Below are 26,474 nucleotides of genomic sequence, written 5' to 3' on the forward strand. Positions count from 1 at the left end.
GGACCAGGTATTTGCTACACGTCTTAAATGGAGGACGAGTTGTCCCAAATGGACCTTTCAAACTGTTCCTTGGTTCATATCAAAAGAAACCCAGATAATTGGAATAAAATTGCTGAACAGTAGGTGAATCTGGGTAAAAGGAAATATGGATTTTTTTATTAGTCGTAGTTTTTCACCTTTCTTGTAAGTTTGAAATTATTTCCAAGTAAGAAGTTAAAAAAATAAAAATAAAAATATCCCTAGTGATACAGACCCATTTCTCAAAGTGCAAATAAGTGATAGCATTATATAATATTATGTAGTTTTTCACTTCACAGCTGAGACCACTGAATTTGGAGGGAGAGGACCCTGGGTTCAGATCTCAGCTCATTTACTAGCTGAGGACTTTGCCTAAATGATTTCACCAATATGAGCCTTAATTTTCTTCATCTCTAAAATAAAGGTAATAAAGTTTTCTTCACAGGGACTTTGTGAGGATTCAGTGAGATTCTGTATTACCTATGTAATTTCTATATGTTACCTATCTAGTATGCATATACATATATACACACATATACACACATGAGATTGTTTTACTCTTCATAAAGTGTCATGAAATGTTGATGGCACCCTGCCTTAGCCAGACCCATATTAGTGTTTCAAACCTGGACTAGCTTCCATCAACTCACAAGCTCCCTTCTGTTATCTTACAGCCTGAAAGAATTTCCGGGGAGCAGTATGGAATCCATTCTGATGTCTGGAGTTTAGGAATCTCTTTCATGGAGGTATGTTGTTTGCAAATAGATGCTTCTGTGTGTAACTGTCCTAATATTTTCTATCAAGAAGAATGAAGATTTTGAAAAAACTAAAAATAAACTTCTGTGTACACAGAAATGTGTACAATTTCTATTAGTTATGTGTATGTACACATAGAGTTTAACTCTAAAGTCCTCATTTTGATATCCTCGAATGGCTTGTGAATGGATTATTCAGAGGTGCTGTTTCTCACACATCACCTGTACAAAACTTACCTCGAGAGCTTCTTAAAAATACAGGTTCCCAAACTCCCATCTAAGACTAATTAAATCCAAATCTTTAAGAATCTGCATTATTAACATGTTCCCCGGTGATCCTTATGCACACTAGAGCCTGCATTATAATAAAAGATTCCAGAGTTCTGGGTAATGGTACCCTTGTTGGAATGCATATGTAACTTCCAATGGTGATTACTTTAAAGAGTGCAGTCCTACTCATTTGGATGTATAAATTCTATATGTTTGTTTAGAAAGAAAAAAATCACATTGCTCCAATATAGTCATTTCACATGTTGGGGGATGGGGCATGATATGATCTGGGGGAGGAGAGGGGTATGTATTTAGCACAATTTTAATGTCTTTACTCTTTATAGCTGTATTTAGAATGGACTTTATCTTAGTGTGCTACATGTCACCCCACAAGAACTCTGCGCTAAGGTTTCTTATAATGACAATTGATTTATAAGGAAACATGTACAATTTCTATTAGAAAGACATCTGGCTCAATGTGAATTGCACTAGGGTAGAATCTGGATCCTCTCCAGTACTTCAAGAATTGTTTCTCACCTACATTGATTCAGAGGAAGGAGGATTTTTTTAAAAAAAAGTAGAAAGGACTGTCCTTAAATAAGATCACGGATAGAGTTGCAGTCACATTTTTATCACCTTTTTTGGGGTCAAATACATACTTTTTTCTATGATTTTTGTAATACATGAATGCAGTTGAATTTATAAGGAAGTATCTTTAGACTCAATTCACCTGCACTATAGAAAGAAAGGAAAAATAATCGGTGTTTGTTAAACTATATTCTTCTGCTTCTTCACAAAAGAGAATCTAAGAGAAAATACAGTATGTATGCATCAGCTGAGCAGTTAGCAATAATGGCGGACAGAAGCCCAGAACCGAGTTTCCCAGCAGAAGCCTGAAGGGCTTGTTCAGTTAACCTGTTTTGAGAGAAACTTGTACTTTTGATTTGTGGAGCTCAGGCCTTACTATTAATATAAATTCCCTTTGCGTGTTTAAATTTTTTTTTTTAAGTTGATTTATTTTTGAGAGAGATAGAAAGTGTCGGGGGGAGGGGCAGAGAGAGGGGGAGACAGAGAATCTGAAGCAGGATCCAGGCTCTGAGCTGTCAGCACAGAGCCTGACAAGGGGCTGGAACTCACGGACCGTGAGACTGAGCTGAAGTTGGACACTTAACCAACTGAGCTACTCAGGCGCCCCATGCCTTTGCATGTTTAAGCCATTGCCATCAAATGCATTTAACAAACAACCAGATAGAGTGTGGAACACTGGAGAAGTACGTGGTGTGCAGATAAGAACCTAGATTGGGAATGAAAGAGAGAGCAGTTTCACCTTTGCTGCTGGTTTCTAGGTGTCCTGTGCAAGCCGCTATCCCTCCCCAGGCTTCTGTCTCTTCATCTGTAAAATAATGCTCTCGCAGCCCCTTTCCACACTAACATTCTATGACTCTAAGTGGTCTGTTGTCTTTCTTTAACTTTCTGCATCAACTCTAGAGCTGAGTGACTTGGATGGTGATACACCCAAGCATGATATAACACGCAGAGACAGTACCATGAGAGAACATAGCTAATAGATTTAAGATTTAGAACACGTATATTCGCTGTTCTTTCCTTCCACATTCATTTTTTCATTTATATATTGAGCTCTTGCTATGCCTGTTAGATAGGCAATGGGGATATGGTAATGAAAGGACACTCTAGTCTTGACTCTCATGGAGTAGGGCATGAGGAGGACAGAAAACAGGATAACGAACTATATGAATTGTCAGGTGGTGGCAAGTCCTATGGAGAAAAATAAAGTGGAGCAATCCTTTCTGATAAAGTACCTTTGAGCAGAGACTTGGATGATGTAAATGGAGGGAGCCACCAGGCAACAGCAAATACAGGGGCACTAAGCTGGAGTGTGTTTGGCATGTTCAAGGGAAGCAGAGGGACCAAGGTGACTGTAGTGGAGTTATCAAGGGGGAAAATGGGAAAAAATACATTCAGAGAGGTAGCCAAGGGTTAGATCATATACTGCCTTGTAGGCCATGGTAAGAACTTTAGATTTTCCTCTGAGGGTAAATGACTGAATTATATTTTCAAAAGATTATTGGGTGTTCTGTCGAGCACGGACCGTAGAGGGACACGCATGGAAACACGGAGATAAGATAGGTAGGTAGGTAGATAGATTGATAGATAGATGCCCAATACATAGAACATATTTATGTTGCATACTGAAACATATCTCTGCCAATATTCTGCTAGGTGCTAGGGATGCAAAGATTTAAAAAGAGGGTCTTTATAGTATAAGGAGGGAATTTGCCATTGTTGTATTTGGTGTTTTGTCGATCATGTTCATTTATCCTGGAGGTAGACTGTTGAATGGTCTCCAGACGACTGAAGGAAACAGACTCATTGAATTTATAAGATTGAGGAGGATTATGGTATAGCGATTGTGTAACAAATTGTCACATTGAGTGTGGGACACCTGAATGCCAGAAGGAATGTGTTGGCTGAAAGTGAGGAGGAGGGGAGGACAGGAAGGGTTAGGCGTCCTAATGCTCCCAGTGTTTTCAAATGGTTGGTGAAGAGCCAGATGTTAAATCAGAAGGAGGAGGTAATGTCGGTACAGGATGTCAAGTGCAGTGGGATTATGATCATCGAGAAAGGTTGTTGAACACCTCTTTGTGTTTGATGCTTAACCAAATGCTTTCAGAGGGAACTATGTAATTGTAGCCCTTCTAGGAACTCACAACCTCCCAGACAAGCAAGTGACAGCATGTGACTGACCACAAGTGACAGACCAGTAAGTCACTAGAGAATAGAGTAAGGCCCCTGGCGTGTGTCTTATACCAAATTCATCTGGGGTACAAGGTAACACAAAGTAAGTGATAGGGAAGGGGAGTCAGAGGTTTTGAGCCCGTAGATGAGAAATTGTGAATTATTCAGTGATGAAGAGAACCCCACGCTTCTTTTTTTCCTTAAGGGCAGATGTGATGAGAATATTACCTGAAAAGATGTGGAGGATTGTCCACAAGAAGCACTTGAAGTAAAGATTCTTTATTTTCACCCACAATCTGCTTGGGATAAATGTGGCAAATCCTGTTTAAAGTCATAGAGAGAAGTGTGAATCTCCATGCATTTTAAAATTCTGAATAGCAAATTAGAGTCACCATCTTCAAAGAATTGCTTCTCTTCTGTTTATCCTCACTTTTAAAAACAAGACTTCCTTTCTAGGGGTGTGCTGTGAAGAGTAAAAACTTCCATTCATTCAGTACTGACTGTCTCAGCACTTATCATGTGCCAGGCCATAGAGACTGGGTCACACAAAACTTCTGATAGAGAAGACCAACCACTAAAGCCCGAAACAAAACAAACAGTGTGCTAGCACCTTCAGTAAAGGTACTTCCAAGATACTCTGAGCCCCAAGCCTGGGGGAGAGACAGAGTTTCTCCAAAGGAGTTACAGTTGAGCTGGATTGGTCTTTTTTTTTCTTTAATGTTTATTTATTTTTGAGAGAGAGAGAGAGAGAGAGAGAGAGAGAGAGAGGGAGAGAGAGAAAATGAACGAACGGGGGAGGGGCAGAGAGAGAGGGAGACACAGAATCCAAAGCAGGCTCCAGGCTCTTAGCTGTCAGCACAGAGCCTGACGCGGGGCTCGAACTCACAAACCGTGAGATCATGACCTGGGCCAAAGTCAGATGCTTAATAAGATGCTTAACCAACAGAATTGGTCTCAAAGAGAGTTTGGCCCTGGGAGAAAGAAGGAAAAGAGGGAAGAGCCCCTCCCCATGGCCCCGCACATCCTAAGGTGGGTCTCTGTGAACCCCTCAGGAGAGGTCTAGTGTCAGAACATGCAAGGTCTCATGTAAGCTGTTCTACTACCTATTTCTGTGGACACCTTCCTCAAAGTGTTTTGAGTCATTTTATCCCCCTAGAGTACTGGTGGTAAAGAAACATGGGATCAAAATACAGGAAACTGAGCAAGGGAATTGTTCTGAAATCACACAAGAATCAAACAAGAGACTACGTGGAAACTAGAGTTTTCTATCCCTTCTACCTCTACTAGTACACCCCTCCCCCAGACTCCATGAAGTCCCAACCCCTCCCTGAGGTTTGGTGAGGCAGGAATCAGAAGGCGCCTTCATCGTTTTAAACTCCTAAAATAGCGAGGCTCACCTTTGCTTGCCGTCTCCATGCTGCCCTTCCCTTGTTAATGTGCTGTCATACTCCCCATGGGGGTCATAACAAGGCCTCTCGCACACTTGTTCATAAAAGATGATGCTACATGCCACTAAAATGTGCCATTAAAAAAGTCACAGACAGGTACATTTGTGCCTTAAGCAAAGAATCTTTAATATCAGACTATCTTTTATCCAGGGACAGAACTGCCCCATCTCCTCTCAGTTCAGTATCCCTGTGGGATAAAATGGGTCTCTTCCAGGATTCTGTCAGCTGTATGTAGTATTTGGAGTTGGCAGAAGCAACATAAACATGGAGATTACCCTTAAGAGGGGAAAAAAGGAGATTATTCAGCTTCACTAGAGCGTGGCAGTGTCACTAGATGAGAAGAATTTGGCCCCTTTCTCTGTGTGTTGCTTATGGTTTTCAACTCAGATCTCTGAATGTGTTGTAGTTCTCCTCATGTGGATTAGTTATGAAGCCAAATAAAGGTCACTGCCATATGAGGGGTTTGTATGGGCTGACTTTGTCGGGGGAGAAAGAATCCATGTAGAATTACACTTCTTCCTTGTACCTTCATGACAGAAATCAGTGTGAAAATGCAAAAGAAAAAAAGAAGTAAGAATAAAAGTAAGAAGTAAGAACAAAAAAAGAAGTATGAATACAAAGAACAAGAACAAAAAAAAAGAATTTTATGCCACCAACAAAGGCATAAAATTCCTGAGCTAGAACAAACTAGGAGGATTAATCCTGCTCCCCAGCATATTTGTTTGACTCTTCTAGAAAGCTCACACTGATCCAGTCAACTAGGTGGTGATTTTTAGGACTCTTCACCCTAGTAGTTGCCATTCAAACTTCAGAGCTAAACTTTAAAATGACAATTGGTACATAATAAGAGCCAATTTTTTAATATATATTTTTATTTATTTTTGAGAGAGAGAGAGACAGAGCACGAGCGGGGGAGGGGCAGAGAGAGAGGAAGACACAGAATCTGAAGCAGGCTCCAGGCTCTGAGCTGTCAGCACAGAGCCCAACATGGGGCTCGAACTCATGAACCGTGAGATCATGACCTGAGCCGAAGTTGGTCGCTCAACCGACTCAGCCACCCAGGTGCCCTGGGGCACAATGTCTTAATTTCACAAGCAGCTCAGTACCTATCTCTCTTCCCACAGACTGGCTCAAGAAGAGAAGCCCCTCTATTTTTTTTTCGCTAATTACTCATTCCACTCATATTCTTGTGTCATTTAAATCACGACATGTTTGCAAAAGCTGTATTTTTAAGTTGGCCCTTCTTGGGTCAAAATATAAGTCAACACACACCTTCTTCCAGCCTTGATTTTGCAGTACCCAGAATAACGCATACACATTTTAAAAGCACCGGGCCAGTCCTATACTGCCCTTGTTCTCACTGAGTATGCTCTACAAGTACACGTTCTGGTTTGTGATTCTAGCCGGCGGGTTATTATAAACCTTATTAAGGTTGGTGGTGAATAATCTTCTGACAGGCTTTTCTGCAGGAGTCAGACTGAAAGCCCATCTTTAACACATGCATTTTGCTCTTTTCACTTGGGTCCTCGCTTTTTTCTGCCTTTGTTTGCCTCTTCTCTCCGCCAGTCTCTTGAGTCTGAGGCATAGAACAATCTGGCTCGATGTGCTTGGTTAATTGGAGTGTCATCTAGTCCTCTGAGACCCCTCTTCAGCGTGATCCCTGTTTTATTGAAGTGGTTTGAATGATGTGTTAAATGATGGAAGCAAGGTCCATGGCTTAGAGAAACGTTTCTAGAAAGGCGAAGAGCATATTCAGGGAGCCACACAAGGTCATTGTCATGACGGTAACGCCATCTTCTGAAGATTTTTATGAGTTCTGTTGTTTCGGCCAAGAGAGTTTTTCTTGTGAGTTTTAGAATCACCTTTCCAGGTTAAAAGCAAATCCATGGAACACTCTGCCCTTCACTCTATGTGGTGTGTCATTTTCCTTCATCTCCCCAAGATACAGGTCAGATACCCATCCTTCGTGACACCTGCTCTGATCTCTCCGACTAAAAGTAGCATCTTCTTCTGACCTTCATCTTCATCTCCCTCGTGTCATCTGCCTTTTCCACTTTGTACCATAATAATTTAGAGGCATGTCAGACTTCCTTATGATAGGAGTCAAATCTGATACTCTCAACACCACCTACACTCCCTAGCGCAATCCCACTGCCCCTCAGTGGGTGCTCAGGAAATCTTTTGGCTCAGTTTTTTCATACTTTTGTCACAGCTCTGAAGCAGAAGTTGGATGGAGCCTTTAACATAAGCACACATAAATGTTGGCTGAAGAGATCACAAATGTTTTGCACGTGGAGAACGGTTTTCTGTTTGCTGGAGTATAGACCTAGATCAGATTTCACCTCTAGCAGTCTAAACCGTAGATCCTTGGATAAGTCATTTAATCTCTGGGCCTCAGCTTCTTCATCTTTAGATGGAAGCTTTACTTCAGAGCTCCTGGACAAAGGTCACAATGAGAACATTAAGCCATTATCTCCTCTTTTTAAAAGGAATTACTTCTTGAAATGTTTATATTTCTGTTCAAAAAAGCTACTGGTTTGATTAAAGCATGGAACACTTGCCGTAGCTTCCCCTTGCACCTCAAACTCCACTAAAAATAACCGTAAAGGAATTTTTTAAAAAGGCATACTACATGAAGACAAAAAGGGAAGGAGACTATAGCAACCAACTTCGGGATGTGGAGAGCAGATGAACAGTGGCAAACAACCTGCAGAGCCGAGAATGCTGAAATCCTAAGCTACCTGTAAAGAAAGTGACAGGGGCGCCTGGGTGGCTCAGTCAGTTGAGCGTCCAACTTCGGCTCAGGTCATGATCTCACAGTTTGTGGGTTTGAGCCCTGCATCGGCCTCTGTGCTGACAGTTCGGAACCTGAAGCCCGCTTTGGATCCTGTGTCTACTTCTCTGTCTCTCTGCCCCTCACCCATTTGTGCATGCGCTCGCGCTCTCTCTCTCTCTCTCTCTCTCTCTCCCTCCCTCCCCAAAATAAATAACATTAAAAAATTTTTTTTAAAAAAAGAAAGTGATAAAGACTCTGATTCCTGTGGAACACCCCAAAGGCCCAAGAATTGGTGGTACCAGTTATCTGGAACTAGGCATGAAAATGGGACCAGAGAGAAGAGGATGATTTTAAAGTCTGTTTGAGAAGCACTTAAGCCATTTGACCCACAGATTCTTCCCCTAACTCAGCATGTGTGGACAGTTACCACTCCCCACCCTCAACACAAGACTGGGTAGAAGTCTTTTTTGGAAAGAGTAAAATAAGTGACACCTAGCACTGTAGAAGAGTGCATCCCACTACTGAAGTACAGAGGCATTAAGTGAATGGTAAATGTTGAGACCTCCCAGCCTGTTCCTAGGACACCAGCAGCCAAAGTGTCTTCCTCTTTCAGGCAGAAGAGACTTTCTCAAAGGAAATCAGACCAAGAAATCTTAAAGATCCAGACATTGGGGGTTCATGTTATGTCACTTTACATCATTCTGCAAGCTCCACCAATGAACACAGTGTTTCCAGCCAGATTTTCAGTCCCTTACTCTTGGCAAGACATGTGAGGAAGGCCTTTAAGACAGAGACCTAAAATAACTGGAAAACAACTTGGAGGGCCTTGGAAACTGTGAGGTGAAGAAAAATTCAGATGAACTCTTCTAGTATTGTCAGAGGGAAAAGAGAAAATGTTACATTCAGGAAACAAGAACAGGCTGCTGTAACAAAGGAACTTTCTGAGAACAATGACAACAAACAGATATTGAAAATTAGAGAACTAGGTCAGGAAGTCTAACGTAAAAAACAAGTTTCAGGAGGAAAGAATAGAGGAAATAGAAGAAAGCACCAAAGCACCTGTTTTCATTTTAATTTTATAGCATGAGAGAAATACATGTTGTTTGAGATTGCCTTCCTTTTTATTATACCTATAGCAAAAAACAAAAACAAAAAACAAAACCTAACTTTTTTTCTAAAGGACATCTATCAGTGCTTTTGCCTAGAGGAAGGGACTTTTTACTGAGGAATGGTAACATTTTTGGATTTTCTGTAGACATCTACAATAGAATTTTTCCCAAGGAAATTTTAGCATAAAAAGTAAATACAGTTGGATGGAACCACCTTGTCTTATGGAAATGTTAAAACCTGTGAACACATCTCATTAAAAAAATCTTTGCCTTTATATGTATATTTTTAATGGGTGCTAGATAAGACTCATAAGATACCAAGAAAACGAAGTGTAATCAGCATTTACAAGCAAGCACATAAAGCTGTGTGAAATGAAAATAAAAGTATTGAAAAAGCTGCATGGATCACCCAGCCCAGTACCCTTGACAGAGCCTCTGGAGAAATTTGATGAAAAGTGGGCAATTTTCTTTCTGTGATAAGATTTTCAGATTCAAGGGCTGTCATCCTAATTCTTGAAGTCTTAAAATGTTCCGACTTTGGATTAACCAGATATGTTGGCACCACCCCTTACAGTGTGATTTTGGCCAAGTCGTGTGCCACTCCAGGTGTCACTCTCTTATCTGTAAAGTGAAGATAACTTTAAAATTCATTCATTCCTCAAATATTTACTGAGCATCTTTTATGTTCCAAACACTTTACTAAGTGCGGAGGATACACTAAATAGGCATGTTCCCTTTGCTTGTTGAACCTCCAACACAATGAGGGAGGCAGACGATAAACAATCATAGTAAACACATTTTTTGAAAGCAGGTGCTCTGAGTTTTCTAGACTCCCTTATAAACACGTTCATTTAATAACAACAACCCCATAAAGTTACTGTGAGAGTAAGCTTCTGTTTGAAATAGCAATCTCATCTATATATTGGGTGTTTTTGCCAAGTGACAAGAATTATGGAGCATTATCTAGACTTGGTTCTTGCCCCTAAATATACAGAAGAACCTATCCCTACCCCCAACTCCCACCCCTACATAAAAACACCCAGAGACACAGCTGTCTCTAGTGGTCTACAGCTGCGGCTTTGTTTGCTTTTCTAGCCCTTGGTGATTATGAACTTGGTCTGAGAGGTGACGGATAGCGCTCGGTACCCTATGAGCAGCTGCTGTCAGCTCCTTGAGACCATAAAACTTGGCATTCAGTGTGCTCCACTTAAGTACTGATATTTTCTCCTCACCGTTTTTATAATTATCATCAAGCACATGAGTGAAAGTTGAATCTTATTGTATGTTTGGTCTGCTGCTCCATCTAGTGAAACATCTTACCTGTTGATCAGAAGCTTCTGCTGAAAATCATCAGAAGCCAAAGGGATCAAAGTGAAGGGTCCAAACACCAAGGAAATTTCAGTGTATGATTGGCAGGTTGTATAGGAAAGTGGGCAGGAGTGCGGTGGGGAGTCCTTGTCATGGGCCTCCTTCCCTTCCATTCAAGAATGTTGAGAAAAAGAGCATGTAACAGTTTCTCTCACTCATTCCCCTGCTCTTACTCCACTTTCTGTAATTCTGTTTTAACTTTGTTTTAATTTTTTTTCCCTTGTCATTTTTTAATCTAAAACTTTGTGTGGGGCGCCTGGGTGGCGCAGTCGGTTAAGCGTCCGACTTCAGCCAGGTCACGTTCTCGCGGTCCGTGAGTTCGAGCCCCGCGTCGGGCTCTGGGCTGATGGCTCGGAGCCTGGAGCCTGTTTCCGATTCTGTGTCTCCCTCTGTCTCTGCCCCTCCCCTGTTCATGCTCTGTCTCTCTCTGTCCCAAAAATAAATAAAAAACGTTGAAAAAAAAATTAAAAAAAAAAAACAAAAAACTTTGTGTAACCCATTGCAAAAAGGAGCTGTTAAAATGACCTTTGGGAGATGATGGATTGACTAGTTCAGTCCTTTGCAAGGTTTGTGAAGGGATCCAGCTGTCTCAGATTACCATGCCTAAATGTGCATTTTCCAAGGTTGTCAGTGACCGTAGTGAATGTGCAACTGGCAGACAAAGTGAGTGTCTCCCACTGAAAGAGGCATTGTTGGGCTTGCTTTGTGCTCAGAGCCATCTGAACAACCATGAGATTGACAAAACAAGATGGAACAGGTGCTGGCAGTCGCAGCTAAGCATTTTATTATTTTGATGGATTTCAGACTGATCTTAAAGTTTTTCCAATAGCACATGTCCAAATTGTGGGCATTTGTATGCACAAAACCGCCCACAATTTGGACTTTTAAGAAAACGTTAAATCCACATAGTCTTCATGTGAAGAATAAAAAAAGAAAGGGAAGACAAAGCAAGCATTTGACAACCCATATTCAGATGTTTGAAGGATTGTCATAGAGAAGAGATACTGCCACTCAATGACTGGCAGGCCAAACTTGCTGAAGTTAACATAACAAACAAACAAACAAAACTGGAAAAAAAAAATCCCATCGTTTTCTATTCAATATAAAGAAGAAAGTTCTAATGGATAGATATCCCTACATCCTTCCTACTCCACAGTGGAATCCCCTTTAGGGATAAAAATGCCGGCATTTCCATAGTGACTGAATGACCACATGTCTCAGGTTGTTTTTGTTTGTTTGTTGAGAAGAAATGCTTTGTGGAAGAAGCTGGGATAAGGTTAGATAAGATGCAATCATTCATTAGTCACTCCGAAATTTTTTAGTGAGTGTCTAACGTGTGACAGGCACTGTGGTAGTCATTGGGAATATTGCTACGAATGAAACTGACAAAATCCCTGCTTTCATGGAACCTACATTTTAAAGAAGATGCTTGACAATAGCAAGTCATTAGACAGAAACAAACAGCATTCTATGATACGAGTAACTGAGTGGTGTGGGGTTACTTTTGAGTTGAGAGCTAAAAGATAAGGGGCCAGCCTTCTAGTGACATCTGTCAACTCTAAATTCTTTGAGTGATAATTTGGGGGAACCACTGCCACTCCCTTGAGATGTCCAATGGTCAGAACCACTGATCCTAGAATTCTGTCAATACTCAAATCCAGTGACCTGGAATTAGCTTTAAAAATCCTCTTGAGGGACGCCTGGGTGGCTCAGTCGGTTAAACGTCCGACTTCAGCTCATGTCACGATCTTGCGGTCCGTGAGTTCGAGCCCCGTGTCGGGCTCTGGGTCGATGGCTCAGAGCCTGGAGCCTGCTTCCGATTCTGTGTCTCCCTCTCTCTCTGCCCCTCCCCCGTTCATGCTCTGTCTCTCTCTGTCTCAAAAATAAATAAACTTTAAAAAAAAAAAAAAAAAGCTGCTGAGGATTCAACTCAGTTAAAAAAAAAAAATCCTCTTGAAGGGATGCCTGGGTGGCTCAGTGGGTTAAGCATATGACTCTTGATTTTAGCTCAGGTCATGATTTCATGGTTTTTTGAATGGAGTCTGCTTGGGATTCTCCCTCTCTCCCTGCCCCTGCTCGCGCTCTCTGTCTCTCTCAATATAAATAAATAAACTTAAAAAAAAAAATCCTCTTGAAGATCCTGCAGACCATATCACATACTTTGGTTCTGAATTGGCTAATAGTAACTTTAACATTTTTTATAGCATTTATTTAGACAATTCTTTTACATGCCTTACCTTACACTTAGAGATGAGAATTTTTTTTAACCAGAAGAGTGTCTATAGAACTTGTTAAATCAGATCCCTCCTCTGACCAGTTAGGAACCCTGGGGCCCAGAGGAAGGAGGGAGCATGCCCTCAGTTATAGCACACAGTCAGCCTTATGCAGAAGAGGGCTGGAATTGAGGACTTCTGATGCCAAGTCTAGCGGTCTGTCCTCTTTTTTTTCTGCTGTTGACATCTTGCTCAGTGTCATTCTTGCAAGAAGGGTGACGACATAACCACCCTGTACATGTACCTAACACTTAACAAAGCCACTTGATATTCATCACCACATTTAAGCTCCTCCATAGTGTGATGGGAAATCACTGAAAAAATCAGTAATTTGAGGCACCCAAGATTGTTCCACCGTATAAGCATCAAAGCTCCCGTTTTGCAAGTAAGGAAACTGAGATCCAGAGAAATTAGACTTTTTTAGAAAGGTTAAGTGACTGGACCAGGCAGCAGCAGTGAGGGGTCCCGACTCTGCTTCTTTCATTATACTGTAGAGATTAAGTAGATGAAGTAGTCTGGGAAAAGAAGAGATAAAGAAATGGTACATGTAAATGAGCAGGAAATTAGATAAAGGAAAAGGCTGGTTTATTGGGATTCTGCTCGTCAGTCAAGACTGCTTGACACAGACCTACTACCTACATTGTCCCCATAGCCGGTTCAGTGTTACCATATTTTAAGGTGTACGTTTACATTCTTTTTCAGAAACCACAGCCTAGTTTATATTTTTAAAGAAATACAAAAATTAACCTCATCTCCAATATGTCTGCTCTAATGGGAAGCAGACAGGTGAGAATTCCATCCAATCAGTACATATTTATGCCACGCTGTTCTGTGTTGGCAGTAAAGGACCCAAACTTTGCCCTCAGGAGCTCCTTGACCAGTAGGTAGAAAGACAAATAGAAGTGCGATGGAAGTGCATGGGAAGACAAGAGGGAAGGCTGCCGTCAATGTCAAGGAAAGCATCTCGTTTATCTCTTACTCTTAATAAAGTACCCCGAATTAATGGCCTACCATAACAACCATTTATTTACTCAGGATTCTGTGGGTCAGGAATCTTAGGGCTCTGCCATTCCACGTGGTACCCTCAGGGGCCTCTGGTGAGGATGCAGCCAGATGGTGGTTAAGAATGGAAGATCCAAGATGACTGCACCTGCCTGCGCGGCACCTCAGTGGAAGTGACCACTCCATCTCTCTCTCTCAGGAGCAGCATATAAACACTAGGAAATACTACGTGATTATGACTCCCTTGACTTTGGAACATCTAGAAACAGAAGTGTAGAGTTGGTTGAACTTTGTAGACTATACCCCGGCCCTGACGTTTTCTCCGGTAGTCACAGCTGCAAGACTCCAGTGAGCAGTTTAGAAATGGAGGACCCGACCCCCACCCCCGCCAAACCCAGAGCTAGTTCTCTAGGGGCTATTATGATTGAAGTTGTGTACTATTAGAGGACAACAGGTCAGCATTTTACAACCGTGTTGAAAGGGTGTCATTTCTTAATTCTCACTGTGAAGATTAAAATGGTTATTGAATTAAGTATATGAGATGGATTAGGGGGCAGTTAACTCTAGTCTTTTTCCCTTCTTTCAACCCTTAAGTCTTTAATAAGAACTAAGCCATTTAAATTAATCATAATGCTTAAATACGCGATAGTGATTATTCTAAGCAGTGATGTGTAAGAGGGCCTTGTCAGTTAAGACTATCAGCCCATAATACTAAAGAGCTTGTATACTATGTTCATTAAAGAATTGTAGCGTAGAAACAACTAATCCAAGCACTGCCAGGTCAGCTAGGCTCTAGAAGACATCACCATCAGGGGTTTATCATAATCAACAAACGCTTATTGTCAACCTACGGCAAAATACCACTTCTGGCATCATGGAGAACATATAAACGTACACGACTTCGAGTTTGCCCTTAAACAAAACTTAAAACTTTCCAGGCATTAGAAACACAGGAAGATGTAGAGCACTAGGAAATGTCACCAGGTAGAGGATGTGCTTGGCTGCCCAGTTAATGGTATGGACAGGGAGTGATGGGAATTTTGTCTTCAAAGTTGTCTTCTGGGAGTAACTCCTTGCAGGAGCGGAGAAATAATTTGAACCAAGCCCAGAAAGGATGAGTAACTTAGAATTCCATCTGTTCATCTGTTGTTGCACCATCTCAGAATCCAGGCAGGACAACTACCCCCAGTATTGCATTTTGAGTTGGAGTTGTGCAAACATTTGAAAAGCATTCATTTTTTTTTTCTATTAGAAAAATAAATTGTTTGCTTTCATCCACCATGACTGAACTTTATCTCTTCTTAATTCAGAGTTTCTCACTGAATTTCCTTTCAGTGCACAGAACACCAGCAAAAGAGACCTTTGCAAGTTGTTTCTCAGTGACTTTTAGAGATTTAGTTATGTATCCAGATATTTTCATTAGCATCGCTCTGAGTAAAGGTACTGATGGAAATCAACTTGCGACAGTGTCTTTCAAAGCTACAAAAGTGGGTCTCCTTAAATAGAGGAGGGGTTGTTTTCCTTTTTTTTTCTAATCAGCCACCTCATATTTACCATGGCCTGGTGAAATTGTATATTGCATTTAAACCATAGTATTCACACAAAAAATAATTCCATCGGAGTTTTTGGTATAAAGTAGTATAGACAGATAGATTGATACACACACACACACACACACACACACACACACACACACAGTCCAAAGGAAAATGAGGCAAGTGAGCTAGCATTATGGGAGAGGAAGGAGAATTTATGTGTTGGGACAGCAGGGTTAGAAAGACCGAACAACGTTTAAAGATTCAAAACAACAGCATTTAGCATGAAATCTACTTTTTATCATCCTTACCCGGCCATCAGAATGAAGAAAGACAGTGTCCAGCTGTAGCAGTAGTTTGGTAGCAGGAGAATTAGAGGTAAAGGTACTAGTGCCCGAGGGGTGGGTCATGAATTAATAATTGCTATGTGGCGGATGAGCCCGTCAGAAGAGCTGAAAATGAGGAAGTTGCCTTGCAGAGCGCTATCAATCACTCAGTGACCATAACTTCCAGTAATTAGTGTATTTTATGGGCCTTTGCTTCAGTGGCTCGAAAGCACATATGCTCCAGTCACAGCTAAACTTTGCCGGAGTAATATTCCAGGATGATTTATCCTCCTGCTGCACTGGGATATACCCCTATATTAGGTGAAGATTGTGAACTAAGCTGCAATAAAGTGTAAGTTTAGGTACAGTTTGCCCAGGTTGAGACCTCAATGTATCATGCTTTTCAGCATTCGTGGTTAGGCTACAGCAAGCAATCATTTTTAACCGTGAAACAAATAAAGCAATTAATGGAACAGCATTAGGATATTGTACTTGTGAATTACTGTTGCCCTCTCCCCATTTAAGTGTCCACTGTAATAAGCCCGTTTCTAATTAAAAAAAAAAAAAAAAAAAGCCCACACTCTATTGGAAACATTTATTTGTAATGCTGTCTTTTCTCCATTATTATTAGTAATCTGTGGGATAGAAGGCAGGACCTTCTGAATGATGGAGAAGTGCTTGATTTATTTCTTTGTGTTACCACGTTTGGCCTCCTTAAGTTAAAATAAATTTACTTTTTATCCGTGGACTCTAGTGAGGATGAGTAGTTCTTTTTTAAATACTGGCACATGTTAAGAAGCACTCCTGATGGGAACCTCACATCTAGGTTCTCTCTACACAAAGAAAACATGTTATTTGCGAGCTCTCAGGAGCACTTGGCACTTCTGTACAGCCGTAATGAGTTATTTGTCGTGCTTCACCCACCGCACTGGAAGTCTCTGAGGCCTTTGCAGACAGGGTCCTTTGCCATTGCCAAAAACATCTGTAGAGCCCACAGTTCTTAGTGATTTAACAAGCTTTGCCACCAACCTGCAGTGTGACCTTGGGCAAATTAATTAAGCTTCTGGTGCCTCCATTGGGCCATAATTCTGTTTGTGTTAAGGAAATCCTTAGAGTGTATAGGAAAGTGTTATGTGAAAAGTATAAATTGAATAGGGAAAAGATATGCACGGTCCCACTATATTCATTTCAAAGTGCCATGTTTCTACACCACTTACAATGATGGTGTCCTTGAATTTCCTTAAAATAGACCCCCGTGATAAGCGTGTATTTCCCCCAAGCAGGGGTGGGAAGGTACACACCATTTGGTGCTTTCGTTACATTTGTTATCCCATCTTTAATTTGCAGTGTATTATAATATCACACAAGTTAAAACACTAATAGAAAAACAAACTAATTGTCTTTAATTAAAGTGAATTAGGTTTTGATTTTAATATATTTGATGTAGTGAGAACTGATAACGTGGAAGGTCCCTAAGGTTATTAGGGCATATTTCTGTTGGGCCTGATGGTGTTAGTAATAACCCTCTTCCTCATAGTTGGAGACATGAACAAATATGTCACTTCATCAGTCTCTGTTACTCGCACTTATGCCCCTCCGCAGGGGTCGCAGATTCCACAAGTTATCAGCTAATGGCGTTATACATTAAAAATTGAAGCTTTCCTCACTCTGAGGCCTTTCAAGGCTTTGTTCTTAAGCCCTAGACACTTTGGAGTGCAGCTGCAAACTATAGGCAGAAGATTAAATTAATTTGTAACTCTTTTTTTTTTTTTTTTTTTTTTTTGGTCCTGCATTACTAAATCCTCCACATTTAATTGAAACCCTACTTCAAGACGCTTTGTGTTTCTGTGTTCTTTGTTGTCAGTTTAACCTCCAAAGCACTTTAACACTGGTAAATTGCTGTTATATCCTTTGGATTGTTTCTAAACCATTCAGTAAGAGGATAGTGAAATTGATACATGGGAAGAAAAGTAAAATCTTAGGGTAGATTTTGAGGTATTTAATATTTATTATGGTTCTTTCCCAGCATAGTTTCAGATGATTTAAACTCTCTCTCTAGGACTGTGTAAATTGGTCTTGGGATGAAATCTCACCTAGGGAATTTTATGTCATCCAGTAGTTAAGTCTGATTTTTTTAAAGTTTTCCTGTGTCTGAATGTTCCACAGTAGCTGCTGCATTTCTATAAAATGAAGGTTTAACTGCAGTGCACAATCTAAATGCAAGATCCTTAGATGGAAATTTAATTGTGTAAAATGTGCACAAGGTAATTAAGAACAAATTTTAGAACATTTCAGTCTATAAAGTCCTCCTTCAGCTAGATCACTGGCTATATTGAAAATGCTTATTTTCAATTTGCAGTTATGCCAAGAAACATAGGATACGTCTAAATTAAGAATTAAAAAAAATTCCAGGGCTCTTCGGTATAAGTGTAAATTTAAAACCCATCCCACATTGTTGATATTCTAGGTAAGAAACTTGATTCACCAAAAACATTTTGAGTTTGTGTCCTGCTCTTGCATTCTTGCCACACTATATTTTTGCTCTCTATCGTTTATGACTCCGTGGCCATAATTATTCTTGTTATCAACAGAAGCCATTTTTGTTGCTTTGTAAATAAGTATCTCCTACCTTTTTGTTAAAATACAGATGTTTCTATCATGCAGTTGCTCTGCAATTTGGCAGTCGTTATGATCACACCTACATATTTGTTGTTTAAATTATAAAATCCAACATATTAAAACGCTGCTAACTCGAGTGAGTATTCCATAGATTTCGATTGGACATATCAAAGATCAATAAGATGACACTAAGGAGGTTTTAGTTTTACAGCGAAGTGTTAGTGGTTTGCTGATGTTTAAATGTATTCCCAATGGTAGGTGTTTTCAGAGCATTCTTTTTCTACCTTTTATATAGTGCATTTCCCACAACGAACAGAGTATTTATTTAGCAGTTTGCTGAATCTTAAGTATTTGGAATTAAAATGCACTTTTTTAATTTAACATTAAATAGAATCCTGTCCCTCCCCCATCTCTACCTCCACCCTCCAAAAATAAATAAAGCTTTTCCAAATCTTTTACAATACAAGGCGCTCCCCTCCTGGGAATGAAAAGGATGTGAGAGTCATTTGATGAATTGCTGGCGCTTAAGTGCATCCACATTTTTCAATATACTTTTTTTTTTAACTGGACTTAAGCTGCCTATATTTAAATGCTGCTTTTGTAAAGATGATAAAGAGAGCAAAGATTTCTATTGGCTTAGTCCTAATCTGTTTGCTTTGTTGTGATTCTTTTTTTTTTTTTCCTTTCCTTTAACTGTTAACCTATTTATAAATCTAAATCTACATACAAAGGTCATTGGTTGGCTGAACTTAAACCATTTTACTCAGTAAATTTAATTAAGAAAATACAGTGCAACTCATAAGCAAATGAGTTTTTTCCTAGTTTTAAACCAAACCACCCTCTTGAGTGCTGATTGCCTTGCCCGACCCCTGGTGATACAGAAACAGGCAAAATTAAAAAGGACATTAAAGCTTCATTAAATCTGAAACACATTTAGTACAGTGACATATCTGCAGGCCATTTCAGAGAAGATTACATACTCTCTTCTGTAAGTTTCCTAATTTATAATACCTTGACAATAAAAACTGGGGAAATGCAAGTAGATTAATAGACCAGTAGGGGTAAAAGATACAGAATGGCCCCAGGTCCGTCTGTCTCTGAAACATTCACTCATAGCATATGTGTTCCCTCTTCCCCATAAGGCTTCAGTGTTTATTTTGACTTTTGACAGCCTCATGAAGAACCTGTTCTTCATGCAGCCATATCTGCTAACAGCCCTTTTCCTTTTTTACCTTCTCCTAATTGAACTTGATAAAAGGGTTCTAGGGCCTGGCTATATAGTTCCTTCTATTTTGCCACAAGACAAATAGTGTGGCGCAAAAGCACTGCAGTTGCATTAAACCTAGAAGGACAGGGACATACATGGAGGGCAGCTGCCTCTCCCGGGGCCTTAAAATGACTGCTTTTGGTGCCAGCCTAATAGTGCCACTGCCAGTTTTCACTGGTGCAGAATTGGAATCCTGGGCCCACTGCTGGAGCAGCCCAGGAGTGACAGTAGGCAAGAGAGGACATGATCGTTCTGCTCTGGTCAAGGGCAAGGAATCATTCTCAATCTTCTGGCTCCAAAGAGGTCAGAGCTGCAAGATATCTTAGATGCAGTTCTCCCAGGAATGTAGTTGACAGGACTGAGATTTTGTAGGATGTCCGGAAAGTACACACAAGGCAAAGCCAGTCCCAAGAATGATGAGTTCACCAGTTCAAGCACTGCCACCTGTTCCCAAGCAGACTGGTACCCAGGGGCTCCCAGCTGACCAGTGTGCACTGAATTTTCTCTCTGTTCTCTTGCATGGTGGTATCTTATAAGGTAAATGAATGATATCAGCCATCCTCATTACATTGTACCAGTCATGACAGAGGCCACCAAGTAGATGAGTGCACGGTCCCAAGTTGACCGTGACCTGGCCTCTCCACAGAACAATAATGATTTGAGAATTTGAAGTTTTGTGTTGAAGTGGAAAGAATTCATATTTTTCATTTTATGCCACTTTTTTTTAAGCGTTTCATTTCTCATTGCTTATTAGTTCTTCCAACCACAAGAGGCACTGTCCAGTGTTGGTACCAGCCAGCTAATTTAAATTTTAACCACGTGTGTAGTGGGCAAGTTCTTCTGCCAGTAAGCCATGTGGCCAGTAAGCCAAGAGTTCTTCCATAGTCCTCAGTGACATGTTTGACGTATACCCGAGTGAGTGGCACAGTGCCTGTAGAAAGACTTGAGATAAAATATTCTAAATGTTGTCTACTACTTATTGTTAGCTTTTTTAGATGAGAGCTCCTCCTCTTAGTAGTTTTCTAATTCCAAATGGAAGGACATGCAAACCTGGTAATCCACAGATGAGTGCGATGATAGATGACAGCTTTTTTTGAGCGGTCACTGTCTGTCAGGTCAATACAGAATGGTACAAACGCCTGACTCCTCCAAGATCATTGTGCACACTCTCCTTGGCCAGGCACATGCATGGCCTGTATTGGGTAAGGTTGGTGTAGGGGGGAGTGGAAAACGGAGTCTCTTCCCTTCCCAGTTAAAAAACAGTATCTAGTGGGGCCCGTGGGTGCCTCGGTTGGTTAGGCGTCTGACCCTTGACTTAGCTCAGGTCATAATCTCATGGTTTGTGAATTTAAGCCCCGCATTGGGCTCTGTGCTGGCAGCATGGAGCCTGCTGGGGATTCCGCCTCCCCCTCTCTCTCTGCACCTCCCCTGCTTCTCTCTCTCTCTCTCTCAAAATAAATTAAAAAATAAACTTTAAAAAAAGTTTATTTTTTTATGTTTATTTATATTTTTGAGAGAAAGACAGATCATAAGTGGGGGGAGGGGCAGAGAGAGAGGGAGACAAGAATCCCAAGCAGGTTCCAGGTTCTGAGCTGTCACAGAGACCAGCATGGGGCTCAGACTCACAAACTGCGAGATCAGGACCTGAGCCGAGTCAGACGCTTAACCACCTGAGCCATCCAGATGCCTCCCCGAAAACACCAGTGTATAGACAACAAACATGATCACACAAAACTGTGAAAGGGAGTTTAACGTCCACACTCTCTTTCCATCATCCCATCTTGTGTTGTTTTTGCTGTCCATACTTTATGCTAATCCCTTGATTAATGATATTACTAAGTGAATAATGGTAGTATAACTTTATATCTTGAAAATCCGTGAGCTCTAAGTATATAAGAAATGAGTATAAGGTCGTGAAACTTCCTAGGCATTGCAAAACACACACACATACACATATAAAAATATACATCCAAATGAGTGTTGGCCTTTTCAAAGTAGTCACCTTTTAAGTCATATGGTTTATTCCTGTTACATTGCTCTTGCTCAGACTGGTTTTAGAGCTTTGAAAATTAACTTCAGCATTTTCATGTCTATCCTTAGTAAGGGTATCTTATTTATTTATTTTTATCTATTTTTCAGAAGTGGCTTTGGGGTTTGGTAATACCCCCAAGCCATTCAGACTTTAGTCAACAAATAATTTACATTTTCAAAAAGCGTAGGGAGCAGAATTTTAAGTCCAAGATAAAATGCAATTCTAGCAAAATGAAGTAGATGTTCTTTTGTTACTTGAAATGATTCTAAACACAATTCCAAAAGAGTTCAAAAATGTTTCCGTGGTGTCTGTGTTTTTTAAATAAATACACAACTTCTCAAGATGTAGAAAAGCAATATAAAATGCCAGAAAGAACCTGGATTAAGTTGCAAGCCTAGGGTCAGGCCCTAGCTTCTCATTAACTGTGTGGAAACTTTTTCAGTGGGGCTCTTGGGTTCTAATCTGTGAAATGGATTGATGCTGTCATGGGTTCATTCCAGCTTCACAGTTCCCTGATACAGCGATTCCACTTCGAAAGTAGTTACAAATATATAGAGATTTCAGGCCTGAGAATGGGCCACATTATGAAGTCGCAAAGTTTTGCTACTATTTTCTTTAAATATGTCATGGCGTATTTGGTAAATCTGATCTTATTACTTTATATCAACCCTGTTCCTGGTGGAATCATATGGTTTTTACAGGTGAGAATTCCAAGACCAAAATTAAGTGACTGGCCTAGAAACACATGGCAATTTACAAATCAAGCAAAATTGGAAGCTCTCTAAAGATTCGTGTCCCCAATTTCAGACTTTGACCTATAGTGTTGAATTCCCAGCGTTGAATCGGCCCTTTCCTACTAATGGTAGCTCCTTATTCCTAACAGTGGATAGAAAGTGAATGAAAAAAATAATAAATTGATGAGAATAGTGGCAAAAATTTCTGTTTCATGTGGCCCACTCCCCATATCCTATAACACTGCATGTGTACTTGTGACTAAAAACTCTACACAACTAAGGGCTGGGAAACAAGAAGGTGTCTCCATCTTACAAGAGGAGAAACCAACAGTCTCCTCTAGTTTTACATCTCTGTCTCAAGGAATATTGTCGCACACATGTGAATGTGAATCATGCCCATAGAGCTGAGAACATTCCTAAGAGAAACCACATAATGGTAATGTTTAGTTGTTAAAATTGGAATATTTTATCAGGGATGCAACATTGCCCATTGAAAACGTCCATTCTAAATACAACTCTTAAGGTAATTACAGCAATAGTTTAGTTCCTGCATCCAGGGTTGTGAGCTTTTTATATTTGCTGGGTACAGTTCTGAAATTTAGTGCTTGTCTGTCTTAAGGAGATCTGCCCTGCATGCAAATCTATAACTAGACAAATATTATTTCCTTTCCCAGCTTGCTCTTGGGAGGTTTCCATATCCCCAGGTAAGATTGTTCATTACTGCCGTTTGCCACTGTGACATTCATTCCTATGTATGAAGGTGCAGGGAGCAATTGTGAACATTTGAGCCACATACAAATAAATCTGTCCTGTTAAATTGAAAAGTGATATCTTAAAGGAGTCATTTAGAAGTCTCTATTGATTTTTGATTTTTTTTAAACACCCGATTTTTTTTCTCCTCTTTGTTAAAGGTTGAAAGGCACCATCGCGCTCTTCCTTTGTGTGACATTGGTGGTGTTTTTCCTTATCCTAGCCCGGTGCCATGTGCTCATACTGAGGTTAGAGGAGAGGCACAGCCTTTTCTTGATATACTGTTTGAGCCTTTAGATCCAATTAAAATTATTTCAATTAAAAGGTTGAGATGAAGGGTGAAATATGTGATCTGGATCGTTATTTTTGCTAAGCAAATAGGCCCCCAGCTTTATGTGGGTGTGACTCTGAACATACTGTTTTTTAAAAAATTTGCTTCTTGCTGTCCACACTTGTAAGAAAGCAAACTGTCCGTTATGTTACCGTTACTGATGATCATCCTTACAATTTCTTTAAGATTCTTATTTGGAAGGGTGCTAGCACTTAAACTATAAAGGTGTTTTGTGGTTTGAAAATGATTCCCCCGTGTACGTGGGGGGAAATAAGTGAAATGTCTAGAGGGATGAAAGATGAATGGTTTGACTGTTTTCCTCTGGTTGGTGCTCACTGTTTTTCTGGCATCTTGGTCTGTACAGGCCAAAGCGCCTGGAGGCATGTCTGATTTAAAGGTGGTGTTGGTCTCTGCTCTTTAAGCATCTATTAACTTGCTATTATTATGCAAATAAGTGTTGTATTACACATACTAATTTATGCATGGTTAGATTATGCAGATGCATCACAAACATGGTTATTGAATAATAGGATGGGGCTCATTCACTCTACCATTTTTATAAGCTGTTTTAGGCGAATTCTCCTGGTACCCATGTGGACATTTAAAGACCCTTCACTTGCTGAAATGTCTCTTTTGTATCCTCTTTCTTTTACTGTTAAAGCCCTCAGATAAGTGGGGGAGACATCGCCTAAGTTATTAGGTTCAAGAGTGTTAGACTCACTTTTCAAATCTGCAGGCTTCTTTGTTTAAACATAATCTTTTCCTTAAAGAGGAAATCTAAAATGTAATCGCTTGGCATGCATGCTAGCATTTAGTCAGATTTTAGTGGATACAGGCTTGCTGCTTAGCTCTAGGTAGCCCATCAAATTAAAATCACATTTTCAGGATTTATAGCTCATTAGAATATTTATCTTGGTAAGCCTCTTATCCTGTCGGTAATTTTTAAACAATTCACTGTCTGGCCAATTTATACAATCCCCTAAAATTCTGTAAATGAAGAGACCCTGTTACAGTATATCTCTCAGAGAAGTCTTAGTAGAAAAACCTGTGAGCCATCTCGTAAAAGTGCCAGAGATTGAGAACGTAGCTATGTTCTTGAGATTCCTAATGTGTCGAGTAATTAACCAGTGAGATTTGGTAAGTGATGAGTGTAAGAAACAGATTGCTATTGCGTTTAACGAATGAAGCATTTGAATGCTCTGGTCAGATTTGGGAAGAGGCTGTACACCTTTGCAATTCTGTTTTTTTTGAAATGTTTAAGTATATGTGTGTGTACTTGATCAGTCAAGTGGAAGCTGGAAAATTCTAATGTGCTGGGCTCCCTTGTTAGCAATAACCTTTATGCCAGAGTCAGAGGGAAAACCGTATTCCTTGAATCGTGATCGAATATTGTCACCGAATTGGGACTTTCAGTTGAAATAATAGAAGCAGCTTTGATGCCATCAGGCCCGTTTCCCACGCCTTTCATCAGAAGTTGGTGTGCTTCATTGCTAGAATCAGCAATGACGTCAGGTGGAGTTGGCATCTATTTCACAGGCTTGGCCCTGGAGACTTCACACTGGGAAAGGGTGCTGTATCCACACCATACCTGCCCTTCCCTTTGCCCTCAAAGCACGTGGATAACAATGTTTGTTTTCATACTATTCTGACACTGGATTATGAATAACACCTTCTCTTTGGCCCATAGTATCTCATTTGAACCCCAAGCCACTCCGTGAGATGGTGTCCCCTCATAAATTGGGCAAACAGAATGGTTGATATGTGCACTGTTGAATTGCAGCAGGGTTGCAGTAGGCAGGAGTGAATCACAGACATCGGGATTGGGAGGGATCTCAGACATCATCGAATCAAACCTCTGTACCGTATCTCTGGAAAGCAGACATCCACACTCTGCTTGAACACCTCGGGGGATAGGCAACTCCTTACTTTATAAACAGCCATCCAGTCAAAGCAGTGTTCTGTTTACCAAGCCGAGGACTAACTGCTTCTAGTCCTAATATCCTATACTAATATCCTAACTATCCTAATAGTTGCCCACTGATCTGGTCCTTGAACACATGAAAACCTTTCATATAGCCTCATGATCACATAGTTTGGCATCCCTTCTGTCAGGGCCAGAGACGGTACCAGGATGTCACTACTCTGAACTCAAAGTTGGATCAGGGCATCAAATCCGAGCTTGTCACTAGTGGCAAGTTGAGAAGATGGGCCTGTTGGAGAGACCTCTGGACCAGGAGCCAAAAGATGAGAATTAGAACCCAGCTCCACCACAAACTGTAGTCACCACAGGCCTTAATTCTTGCTTTGTGACTCCTTGGGGCTTCCTTTTCCTAACTCTAGGATGAGGATCCTGATACTTGTCTTTTCTATCTGATGAGAGCAAGTATGCAGATGTAATGGGCTTATGGATAAGGAAACCACTTGCAGAAGTACAGAGGGCCATCCCACTGGCCCTGATGTTGGGCTGTAGCACACAATGGAATTTCTAACAGTCAACCAAAGGTCGCGAAAGGATGTGCTCGGCAACTGCCAGCCACAACTGGAGCAGAGCGTAAAATGAGTAGGGAGGAAAGCGGAGAGGAGAGTCCAGCTTTGAGACTTCTACCAACCTGGCCTCAGTGCTGCTTGCTGACAGTGTCGTTAGCATTGCCTCTTCCTGCCGGTGACACCGTGTGTGTTTCCAGTGGGGATGCAGATGAGGGAAGGGTGTCAGGAAGACGTTAGGGAGACTCTCTGGCCTGGGACCAACATAAAAATTAAAGGACTGGATTTTTGGTGAGATAATTATTCTATATAGACTTCATTGTTTTGTGCTTGAGTTTTTATCTGTTATTTGGAAGCACTCTCTAGTTTCGTTTCCTTTAGGCCTTTCAGTTGGAGAGCCTCATTGGCATGCAGTTTAGGACTCTACAGAAAAAAAGTTTAGGAGCCACTCTAAATGCTCAGGCGTGTTAATGTTACTACACCTTATAATAGGAAGAACAACGATGTCGTGGATTCGCGTAACTCTTTTCTGCCATCGAGCTCCAGGTCACTTCCTCTTATCTGACTCGGGCTGTCCATCCCACCTACAGGGGCTGTTCTTCCCAACCTCCAGGGGAGCA

At 40.7% G+C, this 26,474-nt stretch overlaps 1 protein-coding gene across 17 annotated transcripts in view; it reads left to right on the forward strand.

Moving 5' to 3' along the window:
- The window catches only part of MAP2K5 (mitogen-activated protein kinase kinase 5), a 282,473-nt gene that overhangs the window by 173,842 nt on the left and 82,157 nt on the right, over window positions 1–26,474 (forward strand). For 11 of the 17 annotated variants that reach the window (XM_049611807.1, XM_049611805.1, XM_049611810.1 and 8 more), the window contains exons 16-17: window positions 693–764; window positions 22,964–22,993. In XM_049611807.1, coding sequence (XP_049467764.1) covers window positions 693–764; window positions 22,964–22,993 — 102 coding nt within the window. The remainder of the gene's footprint in view (window positions 1–692; window positions 765–22,963; window positions 22,994–26,474) is intronic. The other 6 variants (XM_049611808.1, XM_049611809.1, XM_049611821.1 and 3 more) reach the window with 1 other exon arrangement.

The sequence above is a fragment of the Panthera uncia genome (genome assembly GCF_023721935.1).
Source record: "Panthera uncia isolate 11264 chromosome B3 unlocalized genomic scaffold, Puncia_PCG_1.0 HiC_scaffold_1, whole genome shotgun sequence".
Classification (NCBI taxonomy): Eukaryota; Metazoa; Chordata; class Mammalia; order Carnivora; family Felidae; genus Panthera; species Panthera uncia.